Genomic DNA, 27,101 nt, shown 5'->3' with positions numbered 1-27,101 from the left:
AGTCAATTCTACTCAGCATAGTGTCAACATCAACACTGTACAGTGGGTAATTTCACTGTAGAGTTGCAACATCACTGGCCACCTGTAGCCAGTTGACACTGGCGTTTGACTCCTCTGTTGGAGTGAGTTGACTCCCCACATTGTTGGAAATACTGGATCTTGATTTATATAAGTTTACTCTGCACTTTTGACACCTAATTAGGGGTACACATTTAAACTATTTTCCATCATATTTGATTTGGTTGTGTGTACCACAAAACAAAATATTAGCTGAAAAAGTGGCAGTCATTCTTTCCCCCTTAATCAGTGCATGACATGCTGCTCGTGTTGGGCACTGGAGACCCAAGATTCTATCGGTTCTCTGCTGGAGGGAGTCCCCAATGTCACATCATCACTAAATTCAGTTTAAAAAAATAAATGTTAATACACAGACTCTCTTACACCATTTAAGAGAACTTGTCAATGGTATACTGTACTTCAGTGCTTTCAGTACCAATTAGTCATCAGTGGTGGTTAACCTGCGCAAGCACTTTTAGTGCATTCAGGCCGACTGAGAACTGTGCCGGTGCCCGTTCCCGCACCTAATCGCGAGCCGGCCGTCATGTTCACGCCACAGATTTTAGCGTTCGCGAACTGTTAAGTTGGTTCACAATGCGAACTGCAAAATACTATAAAATGATGGCCATCAGCAGATTCATCCGGGTAACACAGTTCACGTGTGGAAAAAGTTCAGAGCCGGTTCGCAGATAAGCACTATAGTGCCGAACGTAACTGGTGCGGGCACCAACACTGGGTCAGTTCTGGTCAGCCTGAAAGCCCTATTTGTGCGGGTAATGTCTTACTTTATCCATGCTGTTGAGGCTAAAACTGTTTCTTCCCTCCATCCCTCCCTTCCCCCTGTGCAGTGCCCTCAGCCGGCATGACGCGCCTGGTCCGCTCGCGCACGGCCTCCGGCTCCAGCATCCACTCGTTCGACGGCAACCGCAGCCGTTCGCACACGGGCGAGGGCTCTCGCAGCCGCTCCCACACGGGCGACCACCAGCGCATGAGGACCACCTCCCAGTCGGCCGACGCCTCCAACAATGTCGACACAGCGCCCAAGTCCGCCCAAGTGTCCTGTTAAGGACCCCCCCCCACCCCCCTTTTTGTCCTTCAAGACAAGACGTCTCCCCTCCTATACGCCTACGTCATGTCCAGCACATAACGTGCTCCCACTTTCCCCAACTATCAACATCTGTCACCTTGTCGCCTCCCCCCCCACCCGCCCCCCCCTCCACTTTTGGTTTCCTGCTGCACTGCCACTAACCACCAATCGCGCCCCAAATCATAACCCCCCCTCATATTGCCAGGACTGGACGGTAAAATGTCCAGGCTGCACCCCTCCTATATAGAAATAGACTCGCACAACACTTCAATATGCAGGAAGAGTCTCCATGCCAAAGAAGAGTGTTTTTATTTTGCTTCTTGCTCTACAATTTGTAAGAGGGGTGGTAATCTGTCTGTACCAACACTATTATGCAAAAAGCAGAGTTCAACTGAGGGGGGACACTACTACTGTAGGCTACTGTTCTGAAGGGGCCGTAAGCTCTATAGAAGAGCCTCACTAGCCTTTGTGGCAATGGCGGCCATTTTGTTTTTGTTGTTGTTGCTAGTTTGCAGCAGTACGACATAGAGACGTGGAGAATGCCTGAAATTTAAAAAAGGTTGTGCCAGTTGCGCTCAGGGCGACAGCACGCAAGCTTGTACATTTTATCTTCCTTGTTAATTCACCAATGTACTTTCTTTCATTTTGGATTTTCATTTTTAGCTGACTGTAGTAGGGTGATGCTCTCACAAGACATCACCAGCTTTCATCATGATCTGTAAATTACTGACTGTATTTTTTGTTCTGACAGATCTAGTTTTCAATTGTTGAATTTTGTTCATCTTTGTTTCTGTATATGTAGAATTGAAACTCTACGGGAGGAAAAACACTTGTGTGAGGGGGAGAAAAACACTTGTGTTACTGTAAGCAGGATTTGGGTTATAAAAGAAGCAATTTCTTCAATCATTATTCACTGTAAGCTGTGGGACTAAACTCACTAATTGCCGTATGGTCCCATCTAAAAAAAACAACTAATCGAAGGATTCTGTCACTGATGGTAGGCTTGTTTCAGATGGGGTTTAGCCATTCCTAAAAGAAAACCCAGCAAACATTCCTTCAACACTGTCAATTATATATTTTTTATATAAAAAAGAATAAATCATGTAGACTACCAACAAAAATTGTTGATTGTCACACTGCTATTTTGAATCAAACAGAACAGGTAGGAGGATAAAATCTCTAGATTGCACGGCTTTGTATGTACGCGAGACTTTCCAGATGTTGACTTGAGGCATTGTTCATCATATTTGAAGAAAATAGATCATTTCTATGCAATCACAAGCACAAAGGAACAAGATTTACTGTGCCATGGGATCTGTCTGTTTGAACTTGCTACTTTTCACTACTTTTTATTTTACGTTGGTTTGGAAAGAAATGACAGAATGAAAAGGGTTAGTAGTGATTTATATAAAAAAAATGGCACTCACTACCTTTCTTCTCTCATCTGCACTACAGCAGTATTTTTGCAAGCTTTATAGAACACGTACTTATGTCAAGACATGCGAAAGCCTAATCAAGAAAATTTGTATGTATTTTAATGGTTTAACAGTTTGTATTTATTAAAAAAATAATAAAAAAAGATGTAACTTGTTTACTTTTGACTTGGATTGTTCTCTATATATCTCATGCCAAAAGAGTGTACAGACCTTGAATTACTTTTACTGTGAAGTATGACAAGAGACCTCTATTTACATTAACCAAGTGATTAATGTTTGACATTGAATGTGATTTACCTTATATTTTCTTTAGACATGCAGTCGTGTGAGGCGAAAGTTAAGCAGTCTTTAACCATGATTTCACCTTTACACGAAGTTGAATACAAAACACTAGCACCTTTGAATCTGGTATTTTGTGTCAATTGCACATATTGTCATATAGTACATATGGTATGTAAATGTACACAGAAATAAATTAGGAACAAAAATGATTATAGCATACATAGCAACAAGGTCAAGGTAAAGGACGTTCTCTTTTTTTTTTACATAAGCAATACTTACATGAGCTGTACAGAAAGAGCATACACTTCGATGTATAAGGACTGAAGACTACTATGTAAGTATATCAAATAACATGAAAGTGTATCATGGCTTACATGGACCAAAATGCTAGTTTTATGTCAGTCACTACTAATGCCCAACCCACTACTGTATACGTACATTTGTGGGGTTTATTTTACATTTTGAAAATTCAAGCAAAACTTCAAAAGCTTTCCTTATAATAAATGAACATTGTCTTTGTAAAAAAAAAAAAAGTAAAGTTGAGTCAGGAAGGCCCCCTACACCACACAAACAAATAAACAAACAAACAAACATCTGACTTGTTGAGTCACAAGTGTCATTACATAATAACAGGGATCTGTCTCTGGGCCGTAAGCTTCCTAAACACACAGCGGACATCTGTGTCCTTCTGCTTAGGAGGGAGCGGCTGTGGTTCATATGAGGCAGCTATTCAGCAGCTGCTGTGTGTCAACTAGAAAGGGCTTAAGTATGACGCACGCACGCGAGCGCACACACACACACACACACACACACAAACACACACACACACGCACAAACACACACACACAAACACGCACACACACACATACACACGCGCACACACACGCAAACACGCACACACACTTCTCCCCTTCTTCCTCTTCCTCCATCTTCTGCCTATGCTCCTGTCATACTGTGCATTTTGTCCATTCATAATCTACACCTGAACATGACTTATTGTGAGCAGGCACACACACACACACACTCACACACACACACACACACACACACGCACACACGAACGCACGCACACACACGAACGCACGCACACAGGCACACATAAACACACACACACGCTCCTCCATCATCCCCCTCCACCTCCTCCTCCTCCTTAAGCCCAATCCCTGATCTCTGTCCCATCCCCCGTCATGTGCGTCCATGTGTGTGTGTCATATAGAGCATGACACGGGAGTGGATTTTCACTCCCGTCCCATCCCGGTGCCAGAAAAAAAATCCCATCCCGTCCCATCCCGGACTGGAGTAAAAGAAACAAGTCCCATCCCGTCCACTCCTGATATAATGTCTCACAATCCTGCCCACTCCCATTTAAAATCAACCCCAATCCTGTTTCATCAAAAAACGAGGCTTTTTCTGTTTGTTTTTTAAAGAAAAAATAAGCGGCATTCCCGCTCATGTTCATTTTTATTCCCGCTCCTGCCCGCTCCCATTCATCTGTATTCCCGCTCCTGCCCGCTCCCGTTCCATCTTTAAAATTTTGACTGACATCCCTGGACCCGCGGGACCCACGGGAATTCCTGAAAAATGTCATCCTCTAATGTGTGTGTGTCATACCACCAATTTCTGGGGCCCTTCTATCCCTGGGCCCAGGACAATGTACAAAAAAGCAGAGACATCATGAGTGATACAGGCGCTGGCCCAAACTGAAGAAATAATAAATGTCTGCAAGAAATATTTACTAGCACATGCCATTAATGTGCCACAGACTCTGTGCTTTCACCTGCAGGACAGACAGGCTAAGGAGGTCCTTTGTCCCTTGGGCCATTCAATTGTTTAACAGTATACAGAAGGACACTAAGAAGGACATCATTATTGGGGATTGGACTGCCTGAGATGCCAGAGCTGGCCCAGATCTGGAACCTCTTGGCGTGTGTGTGTGTGTGTGTGTGTGTGTGTGTGTGTGTGTGTGTGTGTGTGTGTGTGTGTGTGTGTGTGTCTGTGTCTGTGTCTGTGTTTGTTTTTATGTAGCTACTTGACACCTGAATTTCCCCCTGGGGATCAATAAAGTTTCTCTACTCTACTCTACTACTAAAGGGACACTGTGCAGGATTTTTAGTTGTTTATTTCCGGAATCAAATAGGTCACTTGTCCCGGGCCCAGGGAGAGAGGCGGCCCAGAATTGGATCTTTATTATATTGTATTGATTGGGTTTGGGGCCTTTCAGATGTCTTTGTCCTGGGCCCAGCCAAAGCTGTCAGCGGCCCTGCCCCTGCATATCATCAATTCATTATCTCTGAGTACTCGAAATACTGCTCCAGCTCGGCAAAGAAGTCGTTGGGGTTGCGGCAGCTGAGGTTGCAGAAGCAGGCGTTGATCCACATGACGGGCCAGGTGAGCGTGGAGCCGTTGGGGCACGTGAACTCCACCTGCACCGTCTTGGACTTGTAGGGGATGCAGCAGCGGTCGTCCGTGCACACGCCGCAGTACTTGGGCCAGTAGGTCCGCTTGCTGGTGCAGCCCGAGATGGTGAAGTTGGTGGGCCACGGGTCCCGGTAGACGTTCAGGCACTTCTTCCCCGGCTGATGGATGGAGGAAAGAGAAAAGAGAGATAGGACACAGGACCAGTGTTAATTTCGTCAACCAGGACTATGACAAAAATATTTTCTCAATGCCCCTTTTTGATTTTCGACATTTTGACAAAGACTTAAGGGCCGTACACACATGTCGCTGCTATTTACTCGCTACTTGCTCACTCGCCTACTTGCCACTCGCTCTGGGTGATTTTGTTTACTGGTTGTCATGGTTCCCGCTGTCCGCGCCAATAACGTCCGTACGAGACAAAATGTAGGGCTACGCTGTTTAACGTTGATCGTGTGCTGTGCACAACCATGCATATGAGCCTTTGATGGTGTACACTGTATGTATTTTCCTCAACACTTTTAAACAAAGTGTGATGGCGTGCAGAAGTTGGGTGGTCAGAACACCACAGGGGCAACGTCACCTGTCAATAATCTGTATTCTGCATTCCAATTGGTTACTCGCTTAACTCGCGTCGCTCGGAGATAAAATAAGTTTATCTCGGAACCCGCCCACATCGCATCGCCTGTACTCTCCTCGCCTATTCGCCAGCGAGACTCGTGGGAACACGTAGACATTCTATTGACTTCATCCGCTGAGCGAGTAACTAGCAGCGACTTGTGTGTACGGCCCTTAAGACTAAATTGGGAAGGCAATGACTAGATATGACGAAGACTAAGATTGATTTTCATCATTGTGACTAGCTGACGAAATTAACACTGGACAGGACACACTGAGAAGGATGAGAACATACTTTACGTATGCTTTAGATGTGTTCTTGTCTGGGTCCGTCACAGAGCAAGAAGCTGTTCACATGTATATGGATATTTTTGAAAGCATTTTGGTTTTGGACTTTGGTTTATTCGAAACTGGGTTTTAGAATCCGCATGTCAAAACTAAAAATACCCAATTTTGGGGGTTAAAAACACACGTAAAGACATTTAAAAAAAAAAATCTGCATTTTAGATAGGAGAATTAGCATTGTAAATGCAGGTTCAAGCACAGAGGAGATGAAGGAGACAGTTAGAGAAGATAAAAGGGGTTTAAGCATATACTATGAAGGGCCGTACACACACATCGCTGTTATTTGCTAGCTTCTCGCTTGCTCGCCTACTCGCCTCTCTTTCATGGAACGTTCGCTGAAAGTTCCCGCGGCTTTAACTGCCAATGAACAGGCAAGAAGTACCGAACTCTGCCCTTGGTTACTCGCTTTTCGCCTCGCTCGAAGATAAAATATTTTCAACTCGGGATCCGCCCACATCGCATCGCTTGTACAGTACTCACCTACTCGCCTGCGAGTCTCGCTGGAACACATTGACATTCTATTGAGTTCATTTGCTGAGCGAGTAACTAGCAGCGACGTGTGTGTAGGGGCCTACGGCCCTTTAGAGTAGAGGAGCTGGGGGTGCCGTGGCTCATTGGGCTAAGGGGCCATACCATAACACTGGGGACCAGGGTTCGATTCTGCCCTGAGGAAATTCCTGATCCATCTCTCTCTCTCTCTCTCTCTCTCTCTCTCTCTCTCTCTCTCTCTCTCTCTCTCTCTCTCTCCCTCTCCACTCGTTTGCTGTCTATTTTCCCTGTCCTGACATAAAAAATATCTAAATACATTTGTTTTAAAAAAAACAACAACGACAACAAAACTAGAGGGTAATTTCTTCTACACTGGGTCTGATAGCATTAGAACTGATGCACACCAATCAAATGCTCCAACTACTGAAAGATGTAGTGGAGCATGTGCCGGAAACCAGAAACCCTTTTCAAAACACTTAAGTTTTATACGAATGGTCCCCTCGGAACAATTCATTAGACGAATCGTCTCGCAACCATTTACTCGCACATTCTTCAAAATTTCTAAAGGACATATTGGTTTCTCCACTGGGCCATCACTGCTATCAAATCCTTTTTAGGTGACGGGAAGGAGGTTTAGTCATGCTCTGCTGCTGAGCTGTGCTAGTTGGCATTTATTACACTAATCCCAACACAAGACTTCCCTGATCTGTGACACCTCAATGACAGTAATGCTACAGTCGACACAGACTGTGCTACTTGGCATCCGATGCACTAAATCCAAAGACAGTTCTCCTGACCTTCACCTCTTCTCTTACAAGCTCAGCTTGAACAGTAAAGGTGATGCCCACTTGCCAGGTGGCAGTGGGATGTCTTTGTACACAGAATCTTGAGCACCTTCCCATACCTTTCTTACTCATTGACTGGATCCACTGCTAGACATAATAAGAGCACTGGTAAACACTTTATTTTACAGCGTCTTTTTTATGTGTAACTACATGTGTCAACATGTAATATTATGTACTTACACGGTACATAGATACCTATAACCCTATGTCAGTACATTACATTACATTGCATTTGGCAGACGCTTTTTTAACCAAAGCAACTTACAATCGAGGACATAACCATAGCCGACATCACTAGCGGATACAAAGTGCACCAAAATATACAGAACGAGTGCAGATGCAAAGTAGGGTTAGTTAGGGTTTTTTTCCCAAGTACCTGTTGAGTACACATACACATACACATCATGCCACAGAGTCAGGCTCAGGACTAGTAGCCTGGGCGAATAGCCGACTGTTGACTCCGTCAATCAGTCTGGCAAAAGCCATGAGGAATCCGTCTCCGTGGACGATGGGAGATGGTCTGATCTTACTCTATCATTTAAATTAATTGAAATTCTAAAGCCAAGCTGTAGAATCCATTAAATTAAATTAATCCAAATGGACATTCCAGCCCTGGCTGGCACCTCACTGACTCTAATGCCAAGTAGGGCTTGACACTGGCACCTGCCAACCGGCCAAATGCAGGTAAAACTTGGCTGTGGCTAGTAATACTTTCAGTGTCACCAGCCAATTTGGCTGGCCGTTTATTTCTGGCTATGTCATACACATCATAGACTATATTGTGTTGTCTGCCCCTTGTGTATCAATTGTTTGTATTTAAGTTCAAGAAAAAGCTCAGTAGCTCAGTTTCTATTAGCTTGATATACTTCCACGTAGAGAGCTATACACTCATCTTGCTTTAGCGCCTCATCTTCTGAGGTTAAACGTACACCATCATGATAAAGAAGAAAAAAACCCAATATAAAATCTGTCGCTGGTGAAATACCTGAATGGCTAGTGACTTGGAAAAACAACTAGCCACAGTGGCCGGTGAGTGAAAAAGTTAATGTCAAGCCCTGATGCCAAGCTGTGCTAGTTGGCATCCATTTTTTTTGGAGAGGAAGCACTGTCAATGCAAAGCTCGGTGGAAATCTGCACTTTCAATATGCGGTCCAGTCACCTATAACAATCTCCTTCAGTGTGTTCTTCTGAGTTCAGATCTGTTGGGCTCACCTTGAAGTGCTTGGTGATGTCGACGTTGCAGGGCCTGATGTTGCAGAGCCGGCTCTCCTTGACCATCTCGCAGCGGGCGTTGGCGTTGGTGATGCGGGTGGAGAGGCCGCGGCCGCACGTCCTGGAGCAGGGGCTCCAGGAGGTGGTCTGGGTCAGGCAGTTCCGGTGCCAGCCGCCGCTGGTCTGCTGCGACGGGGCTAGAGGTGGGGAGGGGGGGACAGACATATTAGATTTACATTTATACAGTGTTTTTTAATTATTTTTTAAATTATATTTTCAGCCCCTTAAGACGCGACTTTATACATTTGTTGTTACCAGTATGGTAATTACCAAGTCGTGGTGCATTACTAAAGGGCCTGTGTTGTGTCATAGTATTGTAGTGCTATGATAGTTATATTTCAATGACTATTACAGCGTGCCACTGGAGGTACGGCGCACATTAAGGGGCTACGGGCTTTTATGCCTTTATTTGATAGGACAGTCTGAGATGGGGACAGGAAGCGAGTGGGACAGAGAGGCGGGGCGGGATCGGGAAATGACCCCGGCCGGACTCGAACCGGGGTCCCCGTGGACATGCAAGCCCAAATGTGGGGGGCTTAGCGTGCTGCGCCACAGCACCCCCTATACAGTGTTTTTTAAAGTATCTATTCAGGCTTTTTGGGCTTTACTATGACAGGACAGTATGAGAGGAGACAGGAAACAATTGTGAGAGAGAGATGGGGTAGGGCTGGGAAATGACCCCGGCCGGACTTGAAACGGGGTCCCCGTGGGCATGCACTGTAAGCCCAAATCTGGGGGGGCTTAGCGCGCTGCACCACAGCGCCCCCATTTATACAGTGCACATGCACACACACACATACACACACACACACACACATAGTGCACACACAAAACCAGATATACAAGTAAGTCAGTTCTTATGCCAGCCAGTGTTTTGCTGCGACGGAGCAAGATGGAGAGACACACAGTACATGTACATTTATACAGACACACACACACACACACACACACACACACACACACACACACACACACACACACACACACACACACACACACACACACACACACACACACACACACACACACAATTAGCATGGCTCATATGCTTTTGTGGCACACACACACACACACACACACACACACGTGCACGTGCATTTTCTCTCTTTTGTGTAAGCAGTGTGAATCAGTCTACCTGTAATTACACTCACCCACCGCACACAGTACGCACACGCACAGACAAACAGACACACACACACACACACACACACACACACACACACACACACACACACACACACACACACACACACACACACACACACACACACACACACACACAGGGAGATTCATACAGTGTTCACACACACACACACGCACGCACGCACACACGCACGCACGCACGCACACACGCACACACGCACGCGCGCGCGCACGCACGCACAGGGACATTTATACAGTGTTCACGCATGCACGCACGCACGCACGCACGCACGCACGCACGCACGCACGCACGCACGCACGCACGCACGCACGCACGCACGCACGCACAGCCTATCTCTGTCCAAAGCATGACCACCACAGGTTCTGTTATTTCTGAGTCTGGATGGCTTTTGTGGTTGTTGAAGCTTTTTTTAATCAGGATGTGACGTCTCTATCTGGAGCCTGTGACCACAAGATAGCTGCAACGCCACGGTGTGTGACAGGAGTTGGAGCAGATAACGTTTCTGTGGTTTGTTATGAAATACACACACACCTGAACACACACAATGAACGTAAACTGTGGACATGTCTGACGGTGGGATCACCTACAGGGGTTGTACAAAATATCTGAGACACCTGTCATTTTAGTGTGGGAAGTTTCATGGCTCAAGTGGACCAGCCTGTTGGCCAATCTTCATTAATGGCACATTGCACCAGTAAAGTGAAGTGTGAAAGTTCAATTAGCAGGGTGAGAGCACAGTTTTGCCCAACATTTTGCAATGCACACAACATTATGGGTGACATGTCAGAGTTCAAAAAGGAGAAATTCTTGGTACTTGTGTAACTGTTGCATCTTTGACCGAGACAGCAAGTATTTGTGATGTATCAAGAGCCACAGTATCCAAGATAATGTCTGCATGCACCCAAGAAGGAGGAACCACATCCATCAAGATTAACTGTGGATGCAAGAGGAACTAAATGACACTAAAATGGCAGGTGTCTCAGTTATTTTGTTCAACCCCTGTATATTTGAAGAGCTCTTTTCCAAAACGCTATATACACCATTTTTTACTTATTGCATTTTAATATTGGAATTGACTGTTAAGAAGTCCTATCATCTATGTGTGAATTCCTGCCATTCAAATGTTTTGAGAACATACTTTTAAAACCTTTATAAAATTAATTTTGCAATGCAATTCAATGGAATGCCCAATACAAAAATGTCAATTTCTCAACATTCTATAAAATGGATATATCTCATTTTGGAAAAGAGCTCTTCATTTGTTTGGCAGTGACGATGGGTGAGTCTGACGTACTGTACTGTAGCTACGTAGGTTCCAGGGCTTGACATTAAATTTTACACCCACTGGCCACTGTGGCTAGTGGTTTTCCCGAGTCACTAGCCATTCAGGTATTCCACTAGCCACTGATTTTCTATTGTTTTTTTTTCTTTATCATGATACATGTACGTCCAACCTCAGAAGATGAGGTTCTAAAGCAAGATGAGTGTATACCTTTCTACATGGAAGCAAATCAAGCAAATAGAAACCGAGTTACTGAGCTTTTTCTTGAACTTCAATACAAACAATTGATACACAATGGGCAAACGGCAGCATAAAGGCTATATGATGCGTATGTTACCAAGGAATAAACTGCCAGCCAAATTGGCTAGTGACACTGAAAGTACTACTAGCCACAGCCAAGTTCTACCAGCATTTGGCCGGTTGGCAGGTGCCAGTGTCAAGCCCTGGTAGGTTCACTGCAGATCAGGATTGGGCCATACAGAAAGCAGTGGGTGAAAAGTAAGACACTTTTCAACTTTATTGACGGACGCTATTCAGCGCAACGAGTCTCACACAGGATACACCACCATACCTACATGAAAAATAGCGGAGATTCCGCTGAGGTCATTCTAACCTTTCCCTTCCCATCAGACTGGGGTGACCTAGCCTGTACTTTAACTCCCAAACCCCTCTGGAAGTTTTTAAAAGAGGAAGGTTTTAGAAACATAATACTCCTACTCCAACTTTCCTAGTGTTTGTTTAGCAGCTACACCCATACTGTCCCCTCCGAGCCAGGCAGGGCAGGTAGACTGAGAGGTGGGCCAATCTTGCACAGCAAAAAACTATAATCAAGGTAAAATTCAGCTAATAACTAATAATTCTAACGAATTAAGTCGTGTTAGACTTGTTTTAAGACATTTGACCATGAAGAAAGTCATTTTTCTTGATCAGATAAAACTTTTTATTTGTTTCAGGGAATGGAAGGTAGGCCTCTCCTGCCCAACAACTGCTGTTTTTGGCCCCCTCCTGTCTCTGTCGAAATGGGCTGAGTCATCAAAATTAGCTCTTTAGTCAAGCATTAACGACTTTGTCATTGGCATTCTGGTAACAGCTAATTGATAACAGGGGCCATGTCTTCAAATCCCAAACCCAGCCTAACCCTTTGGGTTTGTCGCCCAGCTTGACGGGGGTAGGCCATATCGACAGTTGCTGATCGTTTGTCTGGGCCCAGTTGCCTATACTAAGAAGCTGGTTCAGGAGTAAACCAGGTTTAGAGGTAAATCATCTAAAAGAAGAGGCTGCAGTCCTCATTTTCTTGAGGACTCCAGCCTCTTTTATTAGATAATTTACCTCGTAGCCTCTTACTGCAGATGGGGTCGCCGGCAGGCCTATTCACTATTTGCTGAAAATGCTTCACTATATCATAACAACATTGCTATGACATGACAGAGTGCCTTAAGTAATTAAGACATAGCCATTATAATTTTGGTGATGGAAGGGTCATAACATAGGGGTTAACTTAACCTGCTTTACCCCTGAACCAGCGTATAACCCTCTGGACAAAATCATCTGAAACGTTAGCTAGGACAGCCTCTCCTGTCTCTCTCCCAGTCTGCCTGTCTCCTCTGCTGCAGCAGGAGCAACACAGAGAATGTTCTGGAGTGGCCCCAACCTAAACAAACACTAGCTAGGCTACCGGATGAACTGATACTGATACTATTACACACAGAAAAATGTTATAGTGTTAATTCAACACTGGCAGAGTGGGAACAACTAGGAGAGGGTTCAATTTGACTATACAAGTGTCAAGTCAAGTGTGAATTATGTAACACTGCAAAATTTACTGCAAACCTCAACCTGTGCAGGGTTTGCCAATCTTACTGTTTCACATTAACAGCTGTATTCTTTTTTTCCTCTTCTTTTTTTTCTACATTGTGTACTGCCTGCAAGCGATTTTTTTTTCGTCGTGGAACTTTGATATAAACATTCCGCTGTGGAATGAAAAAGGCATTCCTGTGTGGCTTTGAAAGAAAGAAAGAAAGAAAGAAAGAAAGAAAGAAAGAAAGAAAGAAAGAAAGGAAGGAAGGAAGAAATGAAGAAAGGAAGAAAGAAAGAAATCAAGAAAGGAAGAAAGGAAGAAAGAAAGAAAGAAAGAAAGAAAGAAAGAAAGAAAGAAAGAAAGAAAGAAAGAAAAGGCTCTGAGACACACCAGGGTGCTTCTGATTCATTACCCACCCTTAACGTTAACGGAATGGCTGAAGTGTTTCGGAGAACGCAGCAGTCCAAAAATAACAATGGGGGCAGTGGGAGGAAAGGGATAGGCTGAGTCAGATCAGAGGTAGAGGGACCAAAATTCCCATAACCTCTCCCAACCTGGCCCTATACTAGCCTGGTCCTGACCATCCCATAATACTACCATTTCATTTCGTATTTATGGTCTGGCATTTCTTTGCTCTGAAGCGATTGTAGGAAGCAGGAAGTTTGCATTCAGTTATGGTTTAAAATTATTGGACACCTTTCACCCAATCGCTGGCAGTTACTCAACAACAACATAGCGCAGACCAATGGCTCTGGCGCAGATGTGTATGTCATTGTCACGAGCGCCCTCCCCCTTTCGCCCCCACGTGGGGGGCGTATTCGATTATTGGCTGTTTTCTGGGGGGGGCGTTGCGATCAAAATTCTACTGCTCCAGGCACTCCACAGAGAAGCACGGCCAGACTACAGTAGTGGAGCCAATCCTTTGGCGGAAGTACGTAGGATGGCTCGCGAGGCTAGCCCTATACCACACACACACAGACATACAGAAGGCCTTCACACAAACATAGACACACACGGAGGCACTCACGCCCAAAGCACATGCTCACACATGCACATGCCCACTTACTCATGCACATGCCCACTCACTCATGCATGCAACTCTCTCTTTTCTTCCCACACATTCAGATATGAACATAAACACAGACAGACAGCATCCTTCACACATACACAAACGTACGGTATAACGTCAGCATAACAAAACACATAGCAAACGTATAACAATCCTCCCTCCTTCTCTCTCTCTCTCTCTCTCTCTCTCTCTCTCTCTCTCTCTCTCTCTGTCTGGCACACACACATGCACACGCATGCATGCAAGCAAGCAAGCATGCATGCAAACACCCTTACTATTCAACAAGCTTCAATACAGAGCCAGGTCATCCATTCAACATGTCAGCAGTGTTATTCGCGTCGTCGAAGGGTATGTCGGAGGGGTAAGCCAAGACGTGCCCCTGCCTGTTCAGGTGGCAACGTCTATGAAGAATATTATTGCTCTGACAATCACATCATGGCGTGCCACAATGGTTGCACGCAGGCATCAGGTGCTTGTTTCCACACAAAGTAATCCCTGACTGGTCATGTTTGACGATGAACTAGCTTCACATGAATATGCAACTGCATGTTTAAAAAATTACTACTCGATAAACGTTAATCCATTACCCCTTGTACAGGTACTTCATAATATTAATAATAGTATTATTATTACTTCATAATGGTGTTGGGTGTTGTGGTATTTGAGGTACTCAGGGCTGGGCTGGCAGAGAAATAGAGCCCAGGCACTTATGTCTTGAAGGGGCCCCTCATAATTAGCGGCATAGAACTGACTCACCACCGGTGGGCCCTGCACCCTCATGGGCCCCTCTTTTTAGAAATGTAGTTGAAAATAGTGGCCCACGAGGGTGCAGGGCCCACCGGGAAATGCCCGCCATGCCAGATGGCCAGTCCAGCCCTGGAAGTACTGTATGTGGGCAGGCCTCCCTTTCCTTCCTCTCAGTGCTCTGCCAGTGCTGCACGCTTGCAAGGGAGCTGTCTTGTGCTCCCTCTGCTGGACAAGTTGTAGACTCACATGCCCTTCAGTACCCATTTTCAGTTCTGACTGAACAAACTGAGTTGATTCTAACAAACTGAGTTGACTCTGTGTACTGTTGGAAATACTCCGTTTGGAGTTATATACATGTGTTTAAATAATTTTCTTTTTTTTATATCTAGAATTTTTTTTTGGTCCTCTCCGACCCCATTTACGACAGGACAGCCAAGGTGGTGACAGGACGCGAGTGGGGAGAGAGAGACGGGGAAGGGCCGGCAAAGGACGCGGGCCTGGAACCCAACCCGGCTCAGCCGCATGGCAGACGAGTGCCCCACCGCCCGGCCACGGCAGGGCCTACAGTATATATATGTTTACTCTGCACTTTGGTCACCCCATTTGTTACTGTGCATAAGTACCCCATCCTGCTCTACTCATTGATCCTGACTTTAACCCATTGTGTCCTGGACTGACATATAAGCTGCATTGAAGTTCTTGAGATTTGAGGGTTTTTTTTTTTTAATGTAGGTTTGTTAGAGCTGAATGAACACATTCTCGTGCAAAATGAAGGTTCTAGCTTTTGAACTTATTTCATGTTTTATTTGCTTGCTTCGGAGGCTGAGATATTTAGGTCTTCATGGGCATTTTTCCCAAAAAGGGCTTAGGGCTAAAATGGGTTAAATAAGGGCAAGGGCAGTCATGGGTCCCAGAGGTTGCCGGTTCGACACCCGACCCGCCAGGTTGGTGGGGGGAGTAATCAACCAGTGCTCTCCCCCATCCTCCTCCGTGACTGAGGTACCCTGAGCATGGTACCGTCCTACCACACTATTCCTTTTGGGGCGCCATTGGGGGCTGCCGCCTTGCACGGATGTGGCGTGAATGCAATTTCGTTGTTTGCCGTATGCAGTAAGCATTGTGTGCTGTGGAGTGCTGTGTCACAATGACAATGGGAGTTGGAGTTTCCCAATGGGCTTTCACTTTTTCACTGTCACAAATGGCAACCCCTTGCTTCTCTGTCACCTTACCCTGCATGGCGTCTACATGTGCTTCTCTGTCACCTTACCCTGCATGGCCTCTACATTTACTTCTCTGTCACCTTACCCTGCATGGCCTCTACAGGTACATGTACTTCTATGTCACCTTACCCTGCATGGCGTCTACATGTGCTTCTCTGTCACCTTACCCTGCATGGCCTCTACAGGTACATGTACTTCTCTGTCACCTTACCCTGCATGGCGTCTACATGTGCTTCTCTGCCACCCTAGCCTGCATGGCGTCTACATGTGCTTCTCTGTCACCTTACCCTGCATGGCATGCCGGGGGGCCGTCTTGCGCCCCCTCCGGGGCTCGTCGCAGATCCAGGTCTCGCAGCACTGGCCGGGGATCTTGACGCGGCGCGGCGTCTGACACCACACGCGGGGCGGCAGCGACTCATTGCACAGGCCCAGGCAGCCGATGGCCCCGTTCACGCACAGGCACTGGTACTTGCAGTTGGGCTGGAAGCTCTGGCCATTGCGGTAGATGACGCCGTTGTATTCGCAGCCCGTGCCCACCAGGTCTGTCGTCATCGTGTCACAGTATAGTGTCAGGTGCGCGCGCACACACACACACACACACACACACACACGCACACACACACAAGGAGAGAGAGAAGCACGCTCATGCGGGAACATACAACATAACTTTCACAAGTCAAGTCAGTAAATATTGCATACGCTCATATTACACCTCCCCCTGAGTTAAATAATTGAGTTTTACCTTTCTCCTGTACTTTCAACGGTTCTCTGAATATGGCAGTGCAAATTTTATCTCCATGCTAGCAGTTAACAGTGAGTCCTATGAGACCAGCTGGCGGCTAACTGGTCTCATAGGAATCAATGTTAACTGCTAGCTTGGAAGTAAAACTTGCACTGCCATACTCAGAGAACGGTTGAAAGTACAGGAGAAAGGTAAAACTCAATTATTTAACTCAAAGGGATCTGTAATATGAGCTTATTTCCAAAAATGGGACAGTATCACTTTAAGATAATTGCTAGTGAAGCACTGGTGAATGATACAGAAATATGTGTTGTTAGATCACAGGGCTTCAATAAGCACATTTTCAGCTCTGTACACGCCTTTCAGAGTAACAATTGTAGGTCACAAAGAACTGAGTCTCAGAGTGTTTGCAGTCGGATGATGGTGAGCTTTCAATTTACTAGATGTGCACACAGTCGAAACTCTGTAAATAAGACAGGAACACAGCGGTCCTTCAACATAATGCTCCAGAAGTCAAGACAATAATTGGAGACAGCACTGTGGACTTGAGTGCTTTCAACACAGTTCACTAAGAGTTTTCAAAGTTTGCAACAAACGAAAAGCAATTAGAGTGACAGGTCTCTAGTTCACCAATGTGATGATAATAACAACCACATGACATGCTGGGATTGGAACAGACTGTTTTGGAAGACAATTATTGGATGTGTAAATAACAGAAGGATGACACAGAGATGGATTTACGGAAGAACTCAAACAAAACCAGATTGAAGAACCGGACAGGGCCAACAGCATTGTCAAACAATGATAAACGATGAAGGAACATTCTGTCATTGGAATGACACTTTCCAGTGAAACCAATGCACCAACATTTTTACGATGAGCTGATGAAATAAAATGAATGTGACTTGCACAGCTGCATGGTCATTATAATGGTCAAGAATATATAATCTTGTACTAAAATGATACAACTTACACAGCAGGGACTTTTGTACTTGCACTTTTACTTTCAGAACTTATGTAGTAATGTTTAAGTACTTCTACTTGTACTCTCAGTACTTGAGTAGCAGTTTGATAATCACCTCTACATGTACTTTTACTTTCAGTGCTTGAGAATTGTAAAGCATGTCTACTCGCAATACTTAAAGGGACACTGTGTGAGATTTTTAGTTGTTTATTTCCAGAATTCATGCTACCCATTCAATAATGTTACCTTTTTCATGAATACTTATCACCACCATCAAAATCTAAGTATTCATTATGACTGGAAAAAATACATTTTTCATACATGAAAAGGGGGATCTTCTCCATGGTCCGCCATTTTGAATTTCCAGAAATAGCCATTTTTAGCTGCAAAAATGACTGTACATGGGCCATACTACAAAATATTAATTTATTACTTAGTAAACTTTCATGAAAAGATCAAATTTGGCAATAGGCAACACATTTTCAATGAGCAGCATAGTTGCAGTACCTTTTTTGACCATTTCCTGCACAGTGTCCCTTTTAAGTCTCAGACATTTTGAATACCTAACTACGTCCACTTGAGTATGGTATTAGAAAAGCACTTCTACTTCTACTCAAGTCACCTTTTTGTAAAGCAGTTCTACCTCTAGTCCACTTCTCTAGTCTAGTACTTTATAAATCATTTGATGTGAAAATAATGACATTCTCACACCTTGCCATGTGACTTGTTTGTCAAGTGGTGAAGTAACAGGTCTTGAGTATAGAACTGCCAGCAGTAGGCCCCTTCATATATCATTTCTAGAAGTCCCGTACAGCAACGAGAACAGATGAGGCTTCTTGAAATAATTAAGTGAAACAACTTTGAACTCTTCAGACATGCCCCTGTTGCAAATTTGCTATGACCAGAATGGCACTGACTAAGTCATAGTGTATTTATTACTAAAGACTCATAGTCATAGTATTGTAGTACAAGTACACCAGGGGTTGGACAAAATAACTGAGACACCTGTCCAAGACAGCTTCCTCTTGCGTGCACAGTTAATCCTGTTGGATGTGGTTCATCCTTCTTGGTGGTATTCAGACATTACATTGGCTACCGTGGCACTTGATACATCACAAAGACTTGAAGTCTCGGTCAAAGATGCAACAGTTACACGCGCACCAAGAATTTCTTCTTTTTGAACCCTGATATGTCAACCATTATGTTGTGTGCATTGCAGTTTTTTTCTTTTTTCAATTTCCCTGCTAATTGAACCTTCACACTTGACTTTACTGGTGCAATGAGCAATTAATGAAGATTGGCCAACAGGCTGGTCCACTTGAGCCATGAAACTTCCCACACTAAAATGACAGGTGTCTCAGTTATTTTGTCCAACCCCTGGTATATGCAGTTAAGCCTTTTCAATGACTAGCACACTGTCCCACTGGTAGAATAGTGCACATTATGTTTAAAGGTACTGAACTCTGTGTTGTGTATGTAGACCATGCAACTGCATCGTATACTGTTCTAAAGTGCATCGTATACAGTTCTAAACTGCATCGTATACTGTTCTAAACTGCCTGCCCTGCACAGAGTGACTATAGGCCTACATGTATGTTTGTTTATTTAATTTATTTATGACTGACACTTACATGCACACTTACTCTTTTCGTACCTCGTTGAATGCTGTGTTGTATATGTAGACCATACAACTGTACCGTACTGTTCTTAAAGGTGGGGTTGCAGGTTAACCATTTCAAGAATATGTACTATTATGACATCACGTTGGGGGTTCCGCAGGCTCATAGGAGTCTATGTAGAACCTTAGAATCCTGGGGGAGTTCCCCCAACGTGATGGGGGTTCCGCAGGCTCATAGGAGTCTATGTAAAACCTTAGAATCCTGGGGGAGTTCCCCCAACGTGATGTCATACCTGCAACCCCACCTTAAACTGCCTACCCTGCCCAGAGTCACTATACGTATGTATATATTATTTTAATTTATTTATGATTTGACACTTACATGCACACACTCCCTTTTCGTACCTAGGCTTGTTGAACTCTGTGTTGTATATGTAGACCAGGGGTTCCCAACCTTTTCCAACGTGGGGCCCACTCGAAATTGTCACAAATGTTCAGGGCCCACTTCTGACCCGATAAAGAATAAAACTCAAATAAATCAATAGCAACACATACCACAATATGATTATAATTTGTAGAAAATTATTTCAAGGCCCACATGGAATACCTTCAGGGCGCACCAGTGGGCCCCGGCCCATAGGTTGAAAATCACTGATGTAGATCATACAACTGTACCGTACTGTTCTAAACTGCCTACCCTGGCCAGAGTGACTATACGTGTGTATATATTATTTTAATTTATTTATGATTTGACACTTACATGCACACACTCCCTTTTCGTACCTAGGCTTGTCTCTGCTGTAGTCGCAGTAGAGTCCGCGGTGGTGGTCGCAGGGGTCCCTCTCGTTGCACACCTCCCCGACCTGCTTGGCGCACGTCTTGCAGCAGTCGCAGCCGTCCACGAGCAGACTCACGCCCAGCGAGCAGGTGGGGGGCGCGGGGGGGCACTCGCATGGCCACCTGCAGTACCGCGTGCGGTTCCAGGGCTCCAGGGCGGTGGGTTCCGGCGTGGCGAGGACGTCGGGGACGTCGGGAATGTGATTGGGAATCGTGTTGGTAGCGGAGGAATTTTGTGAGACGGCCTATTGAGAGAGACAGACAGAGAGAGACAGAGATTAAACATTCATGCTGGGGTGTATGGGTTGGATCACTTGTCTGTTATAGAAAACATATGTGTGAGTCTATCGCACAGATATTCTTGATTTTATCGGCAATGGAATCCTTGTGTGTGTGTGTGTGTGTGTGTGTGTGTGTGTGTGTGTGTGTGTGTGTGTGTGTGTGTGTGTGTGTGTGTGTGTGTGCGTGCGTGCGCGTATGTGTGTGCGCACGTGTGTGTGTGTGTAAGAGCGAGAGAGAGAGAGAGAGAGAGAGTCCGACAGTCAGGGAGATGGAGAGAAAAGTAGGTTAGCTACAGCGTAAAAAAATAAAAAATAAAAAATAAAAAAGACAGCACATCTACAACCGTTTACCATTTCCCATCTGCCTCTTGGCATCTTTACTTTCATGGTTACACAATACGGGCACTTCAATTCATTACGCTCCCCGCAGGTACACTAAGCGGTTAACTGGGCTTGGGAGGGTCCTGAAACACTGCCTTTGCAGCCGACCCACCGGATTTATGCGAGCAGTTCTTGGAAAAAGCACGGGCGATAAATTCCTTGAGAGGAAGTTGGCTCTCTGTGTCCTGCCGCCAGCCGGTACGTTATGGTAGCTAGCACAGCTGAGAAGCATTGCCAGTAGTCTACGGCAGTGTTTCCCAACCTTTTTTATCTTGCGTACCCCCTAAGCCTTTTTGTCATACCACGAGTACCCCCTCACTCAGGCTCTATATCCCAATGTGTCTATGCTCCATACATTTTTTAATTTTTCCAAGTACCCCCTGCAGTGTGCTCGCGTACCCCTAGTGGTACACGTACCCCTGGTTGGGAAACACTGGTCTACGGGATGTGTGGCCAGATCACTGTCTCGTCAAAGTGAGCTGCACATCGAGCTGAGCTAACCAAGCTACTACAACAAACTACAACAGTGATTTTTCAAAGGCGTTTTTCTAGTTCTATATCATGCCCCAGCCATAAATAAAGGGTTTCCAATTCCTCTGTAAAGTCCTACCAGAGAGAGTAGAGAGAGAGAGGTTCCATTGGCCCATTGTTTCCGGGTTCTATTATTTGGGGGGAAATCCCCCTTTAGGTAGACCTAGGCAGACCTGAGGACTGTTCTATTCAATGCTAGGAGCATTATGACACGCCCCTTTAGGCAGATCGGAACCTGGTCATGTTAGGTGCCCATAGAAACCTATTATGTTGGCATATCTCTATACTTAAAGAATCTCTGGTCCTACAGAGTAGAGAGGCCTATGGGTAGCTCGTGTCAATAAAGCAGCCCACCTTGACAGAATACCTGTACAGGGTGAGGCCAGGGGCCTATACTTAGAAGCTGGTTCAGGAGTAAACCAGATTAAGTTAAGGGGTAAATCGGCCCTACCGTGGCGCAAATGGTAGGGCACTTGTTCGCTATGCAGTCGACACGGATTCGATTCTCGGCCTGGGTCCTTTGCCGACCCTTCTCCATCTCTCTCTCCCCACTCGCTTTATGTCATACACTTCACTATCCTGCAAATAAAGGCAAAAAAAGCCCCAAAAAAAGCATTTTAAAAAGTTAAGAGGTAAATCATCTAACAGAAGAGCCTGGGGTCTTCATTTTCGTAGCCTCTTACTGCAGCACGGGTCGCCGGCGGGCCTATTCACTATTTGCTGAAAATACTCAACTACATCATAAACACATTGCTATGACAGTACCGAGAGCCATAAGTAATAGATTAAGACATATATATTATAATTTTGGTGACAGTAAGGTTATAACATAGACTCTGTGCTAAGGGGTTAAGAAGCCCCCCTGGCAATGGTGGGATAGTGTCTTGTCGATATGAGCTACCCGTGGCGTAGCGCTCAGCTACCAACCAGGCCATTACAATGCACTGCAGTTGCATCAGAGAGAGTAGAGAGAGAGAGGTTCCATTGGCCCATTGTTTCCGGGTTCTATTATTGCAAGGGGGAGGGGGGGAAATCCCCCTTTAGGCAGACCTAAGGACTGTTCTATTCAATGCTAGGAGGAGTATTATGACATGCCCTTTTAGGCAGACCGGAACCTGGTCATGTTAGGTGCCCATAGCAACCTATTATGTTGGCATATCTCTATATACTTAAAGAATCTCTGGTTGCATCCTCAGGGGCTTGTGCTTGGGGTTGGGCTTACAGTAACAACCTATTGGAAGCTCATCTCAGTGAAGCAGTCCACCCAAACAGAACACCAGTGTCGTGTCAATATGAGCCAAGGTTTCTCTCAGTCGACGCAACACGTATCTATAAAGATTTCTCTCAGTCGACGCAACACGTACCAACCAAGCCATTACAAAAAAACTACAGTGAAGCCCCTAGGGGTTACGAGGGTAAGGCTTGGGCCCATCTTGACTGAACACTATCCAAATATTGTGCATGACTGGGCAGTCTGTTTGAGTTCACTTCCTGTGTATTTCTCAGCAAAGGAGCCCAAACTCTACACATAAAATGTGACATTGGTTGCCATTAAAGCAATTGTTGTGGATGAGCAGATTAATCGTCCAGTTCCTTGTGAATGTGAACTGTGTATGCCTCTCAGCAGGGCCACTGACACGCATCTGAAAGCCACCCACCCACACTACATACAGGGCATTTCTCAAAACCTAGTGCGCACACTTCCAAGTGTATTCAGCCTAATTAGTCACGCCCAGTGATTGGATACTCTTTATTAGTCACACCCAGTGATTGGATACTCCGTAGAGTTCACCAAAGAGCTATCCAATCACTGGCCGTGACTAATTAGGCTGACACACTTGGAAGTGCGTGCACTAGGTTTTGAGAAATACCCACAATGTAATGAGACCTAATTCTGCCTCACCTCCACTCCCCTCTCTCTCCCTGGGCCTGGGACAACTGGCCCCTTTGGCCTCCTCAGCTTCCCTGCGCTCAGACCTGTACTGGCCCTGTCACGTCACGTCATGACTCAGATCCCGATCATTGATTTACAACAGCATTAACCCCTTAGCGCAGAGCCTATGTTATAACCTTACTGTCACAAAAATTGTAATGGCTATGTCTCAATCTATTACTTAAGGCTCTCTGTAATGTAGTAATTGCAATGTTGTTATGATTCATTTAGTTGAGTGTTTGCAGCAAAGATTGAATAGGCCCGCCGGCGACCCCATCTGCACTAAGAGGCTATGGAGTGACTGTAGTTAATGGCCCTGCTCCAGTACATGACAGGTCAGTGGCAGCACAATTGCACACATGGGCCCCATGACAAAACACTGACAAAATTGCAAAAATTGTGACAAGATGCATTGCATTATTATTACATTACATTGCATTTGGCAGACGCTTTATAACCAAAACGACTTTCAAAAGAGGACACAATCAAGCCAACATTACAAGCAAATACAAAGTGCACATTGAAAGATGCAACATTGAACATTTCCTATGTTGTGTCCTCCCAGTTGAGTCCAGTTGGTAGACATGTTATCCTTAATTCCTATCTTGTAATTATGACACTGTCTATATGACAATGACTGTGTCGTAAATATTTGCTTCCGGGAGCGGAGGGGCCCACAGCAAGCTGTAGCCTAGCGGCCTCAGGGCATCTTCCTTGCCAACTCCTAGCTGCCAAGGCGTCACAATGTCCCAGCTCCCGCAGCGTCCTTACTGTTCACAACCAGCCCTGGCAAGGGCCCCCCCTAGGTGGCCGCTGGTCTCTGCCTGAGGTTTCTTCCTGGCTATAGGATTTTTTTCTCAGACCTCATTGAGCTTTTTCCCCCTACAAACTATGAATCAAGCGAAAGGGAGTTTTTCCTCACCCCTGACGCCACCAGGGGCCGCATCTGAGCGCCCAAATTCAGTGTGACTATCTCTTATTATTATTATTATTATTATTATTATTATCTTAATTCGGCGCTGGGCAAGATACATGGCTCTCTCCCATGAATTTGCAGCCAAACTCCCATCCCTCCATACACACAACACAAGGGGCAAGATGCACGGCTCTCTCCCATGGTTGCAGCCAAACTCCCATCCCTCCATACACACAACACAAGGGGCAAGATGCACGGCTCTCTCCCATGGTTGCAGCCAAACTGCTCCATCATAATCTATCCAGTGACCTAACTAACACGCAGCTGCAGCCAGCCAGCCAGGACATTAATGCTGCTAATGTTCTTGCTCAGCATGATTTAATTATAAATCCTGACGCAACCAATTCCTGGGAGCTCCACAAAGCAAAGGCAAGTTGTGCTGGCAGACATGAGGTGGCGAGAACAGTAGCACAAAGGAAACAGTTTATAGGCCTACTAGTACTACTGTACCCATGGTCAATATATAAAGCTTTATTAGAGTCCCAAGTCCATATTACAGCCTAGTATAAAAGTGATGGGCTATTAGATTGGAAATAAAGACATAAAAACATGCGTACAAAATGCAGGGATATGCATATTAAAATACAGGCTATTACTCAATGCTACCTTAGTCTAGACGTTAATCTAAAGGAGCAGGAGGCTGAAGTAAGTTACTGCAGGTGGGTAGCCAAGATGCGGCGCAGCGTGACAACCCAAAATGAGCTTTCTGTCCCGGAGCAAAGAGGTCACGGCTGATGGGGCTCTTGATTGACACCTCGTGCGACCTTTGCATTCCAGTAATACTTCAGTGATCGCTCGAGGATCAGCACGTATATTGTCAACTGTTCTGACAGGTTATTGACACGGGCTGATTTGACCTTCAACCTGGTCACCGCGCTTTCTCGTGCGCATCTCCTGGAGACTCCAAAAAGGGCGCACTGTCGTTGTGCTGTAGTTTGATCTAATATGAGAATACACGGGAATCTGCGATATTTCCGCATCCACGTGTGTATTTCTCACTGTGAACTGATGTCATTCCAAGTGTCTGAGTTCGATTTGCCCACAGGGTGGCACTGTAATGCCATTTGCCCAACATCAGCGGTTATTCGCATGGTCCGTAGATGACGTGATGTGGATTCTTTGAGTACTTTCTGTATTCGTCACTGTCCTCTGGGTAAATGATTAATTTAAACTCTGCAATGATTGTGAACAGTAAATTACAGCGTATTGTAACTATGTGCTTCAAAGCTAGAGTCCGTTTTACCATTTGGGGCAAATATTGTGTGTGTGGCTTTGTGCGGTATTATTCACTGCTTACCGTATAGCCTTTTGTATCGCCTTATTGTTATATTTTGTGAGTCACGTGTTAAACATTTACGGCTTCGTTTAAATGACTTAAATACAGATAAAGTGGATAAAGTAGCTCGTTACGACTATGAGAAGTGTAGCGAGAATGTTTCCAATATTTTGTGGTGAGACAAACCTGAAAGGCTGGCGTTCTGAGGTAGCCTATTCTCATGAGATCCGTGTAATAAAAACAAAATCACCAAAGAAATAGTTGGAGCATATTTTCCATAGCCTAATCTGAGCATCAAATCTGATTAATTATTTGACGGTTGCTCGACAGGTTTACGACCCCCGTATCCTGGTTGGCTGGGGCCACACATGCGCTCGTTTTAATTGGGTGTCGGTCTTTTGATATTGCTGTGTCAAACCTCTAAGCATTTTACATGAAAATCACAACATAAATCGAAAGAGTATAAGCTACTTATGCTGTGGCAATAAAACACATCTAATTAAATAACAATAATGATGAAAAAAAACTTACCTCATGAATTCCCGCTACAAGTAGAATCCACGTCAGGAGCCAACTCATCACTGGTTCCCAGAATCAAAGTCATTGAATCCAGAATTAAACCTCCTCGAAAAACAAAAGCTCCCTCTCTTCACCGATCTCTTTCACTGACATTTTCTACTGACATTTTCCAAAAGCGCGTCTTTTGGGCAAAGGCTGTGTTATTAAAGTGTACGTGACGTCAGGGGCAAGGAGGACAAGCCCCGCATTTTTTTTCTCCCAGGCTTCAGGATAATATTTCCTCTGCTCCTCCACCGCCTGATCCATAGACGCTCTCTCGCTCTTACTCAATCTCACTGGGAGACGACGGGTCCTTCTGCAGGGGAGGGGAGCATGTTTATTATTGTAAATTAACTCCTGCAATGTATAATACCATAATCCCAGAATACACATGTTGCTTTAGGAAGCATTCTACCTGCACGCAATGGGGTCACTTATGGCACAAACCCCCAGGTCATGTGTGGGCTATATGCCAAAGAGCAAGAAATGATTGAAGTGATATTTAAGCATGGAAGTATTTCATTAGGACTACATATTTTAGTACTTTGCGGAAAAAAGGTCTGGCTTATAAGTCAATATGTGTTTTTGTTGGGAACATTCACTGGGAACATAATGTGTTGTGGAAAAGGAAGACCAAGTTTGCTGATGATAAAGTTCTCAAGTCTGTCTGTCGGCTCATTTGGTTGCAGCCAGTGGCAGTTATGTTACACCTGAAAACCAGATGGAAGATGTAAATGGGGAGGGTGATGTCACTGTTCTTTTTTCCCCTCACATTTGTGGCTTTTTTTGTGTAACCCAAAAGGAATTAAGCGGTTTAGCAATTAACTGCCATCTCTGCAGGGCAGCCTAGCTGCAGAAAAAAATATCCCCACACAGC

At 45.0% G+C, this 27,101-nt stretch overlaps 2 protein-coding genes across 3 annotated transcripts in view; one reads left to right on the top strand and one right to left on the bottom strand.

Annotated features, from left to right (window-relative positions):
* The window catches only part of ndrg1a (N-myc downstream regulated 1a), a 36,845-nt gene extending 34,107 nt beyond the window's left edge, over positions 1-2,738 (top strand). For both annotated transcript variants that reach the window (XM_063185973.1, XM_063185974.1), the window contains one exon: positions 906-2,738. In XM_063185973.1, coding sequence (XP_063042043.1) covers positions 906-1,123 — 218 coding nt within the window. In that variant the 3' untranslated portion in view covers positions 1,124-2,738. The remainder of the gene's footprint in view (positions 1-905) is intronic.
* On the bottom strand, positions 2,333-26,447 carry ccn4a (cellular communication network factor 4a). Its single transcript, XM_063185976.1, has 5 exons — positions 26,198-26,447; positions 20,212-20,533; positions 16,415-16,669; positions 8,787-8,983; positions 2,333-5,438 (listed from the first exon to the last, which is right to left on the bottom strand). Exons 1-5 carry the CDS (start codon positions 26,243-26,245, stop codon positions 5,139-5,141), a joined length of 1,122 nt encoding a protein of 373 aa, XP_063042046.1. The 5' UTR covers positions 26,246-26,447; the 3' UTR covers positions 2,333-5,138.
* Between the last annotated feature and the right edge of the window lie 654 nt (positions 26,448-27,101).

Source organism: Engraulis encrasicolus, chromosome 20, assembly GCF_034702125.1.
Source record: "Engraulis encrasicolus isolate BLACKSEA-1 chromosome 20, IST_EnEncr_1.0, whole genome shotgun sequence".
Lineage (NCBI taxonomy): Eukaryota > Metazoa > Chordata > Actinopteri > Clupeiformes > Engraulidae > Engraulis > Engraulis encrasicolus.
The sequence above is the reverse complement of the archived record's forward strand: the minus strand, read 5'-3'. Positions and strand labels throughout refer to the sequence as shown.

What these genes read in the sequence shown, in the direction of transcription:
- ccn4a (XM_063185976.1), bottom strand. Translation starts at nt 26,245, where the DNA reads ATGAGTTGGCTCCTGACGTGGATTCTACTTGTAGCGGGAATTCATGAG. An exon ending in TTGTAGCGGGAATTCATGAG is followed by an intron (nt 20,534 to 26,197) that starts GTAAGTTTTTTT and finishes CTCTCTCAATAG; the next exon opens with GCCGTCTCACAAAATTCCTC. An exon ending in ACATCACCAAGCACTTCAAG is followed by an intron (nt 5,439 to 8,786) that starts GTGAGCCCAACA and finishes TCCATCCATCAG; the next exon opens with CCGGGGAAGAAGTGCCTGAA.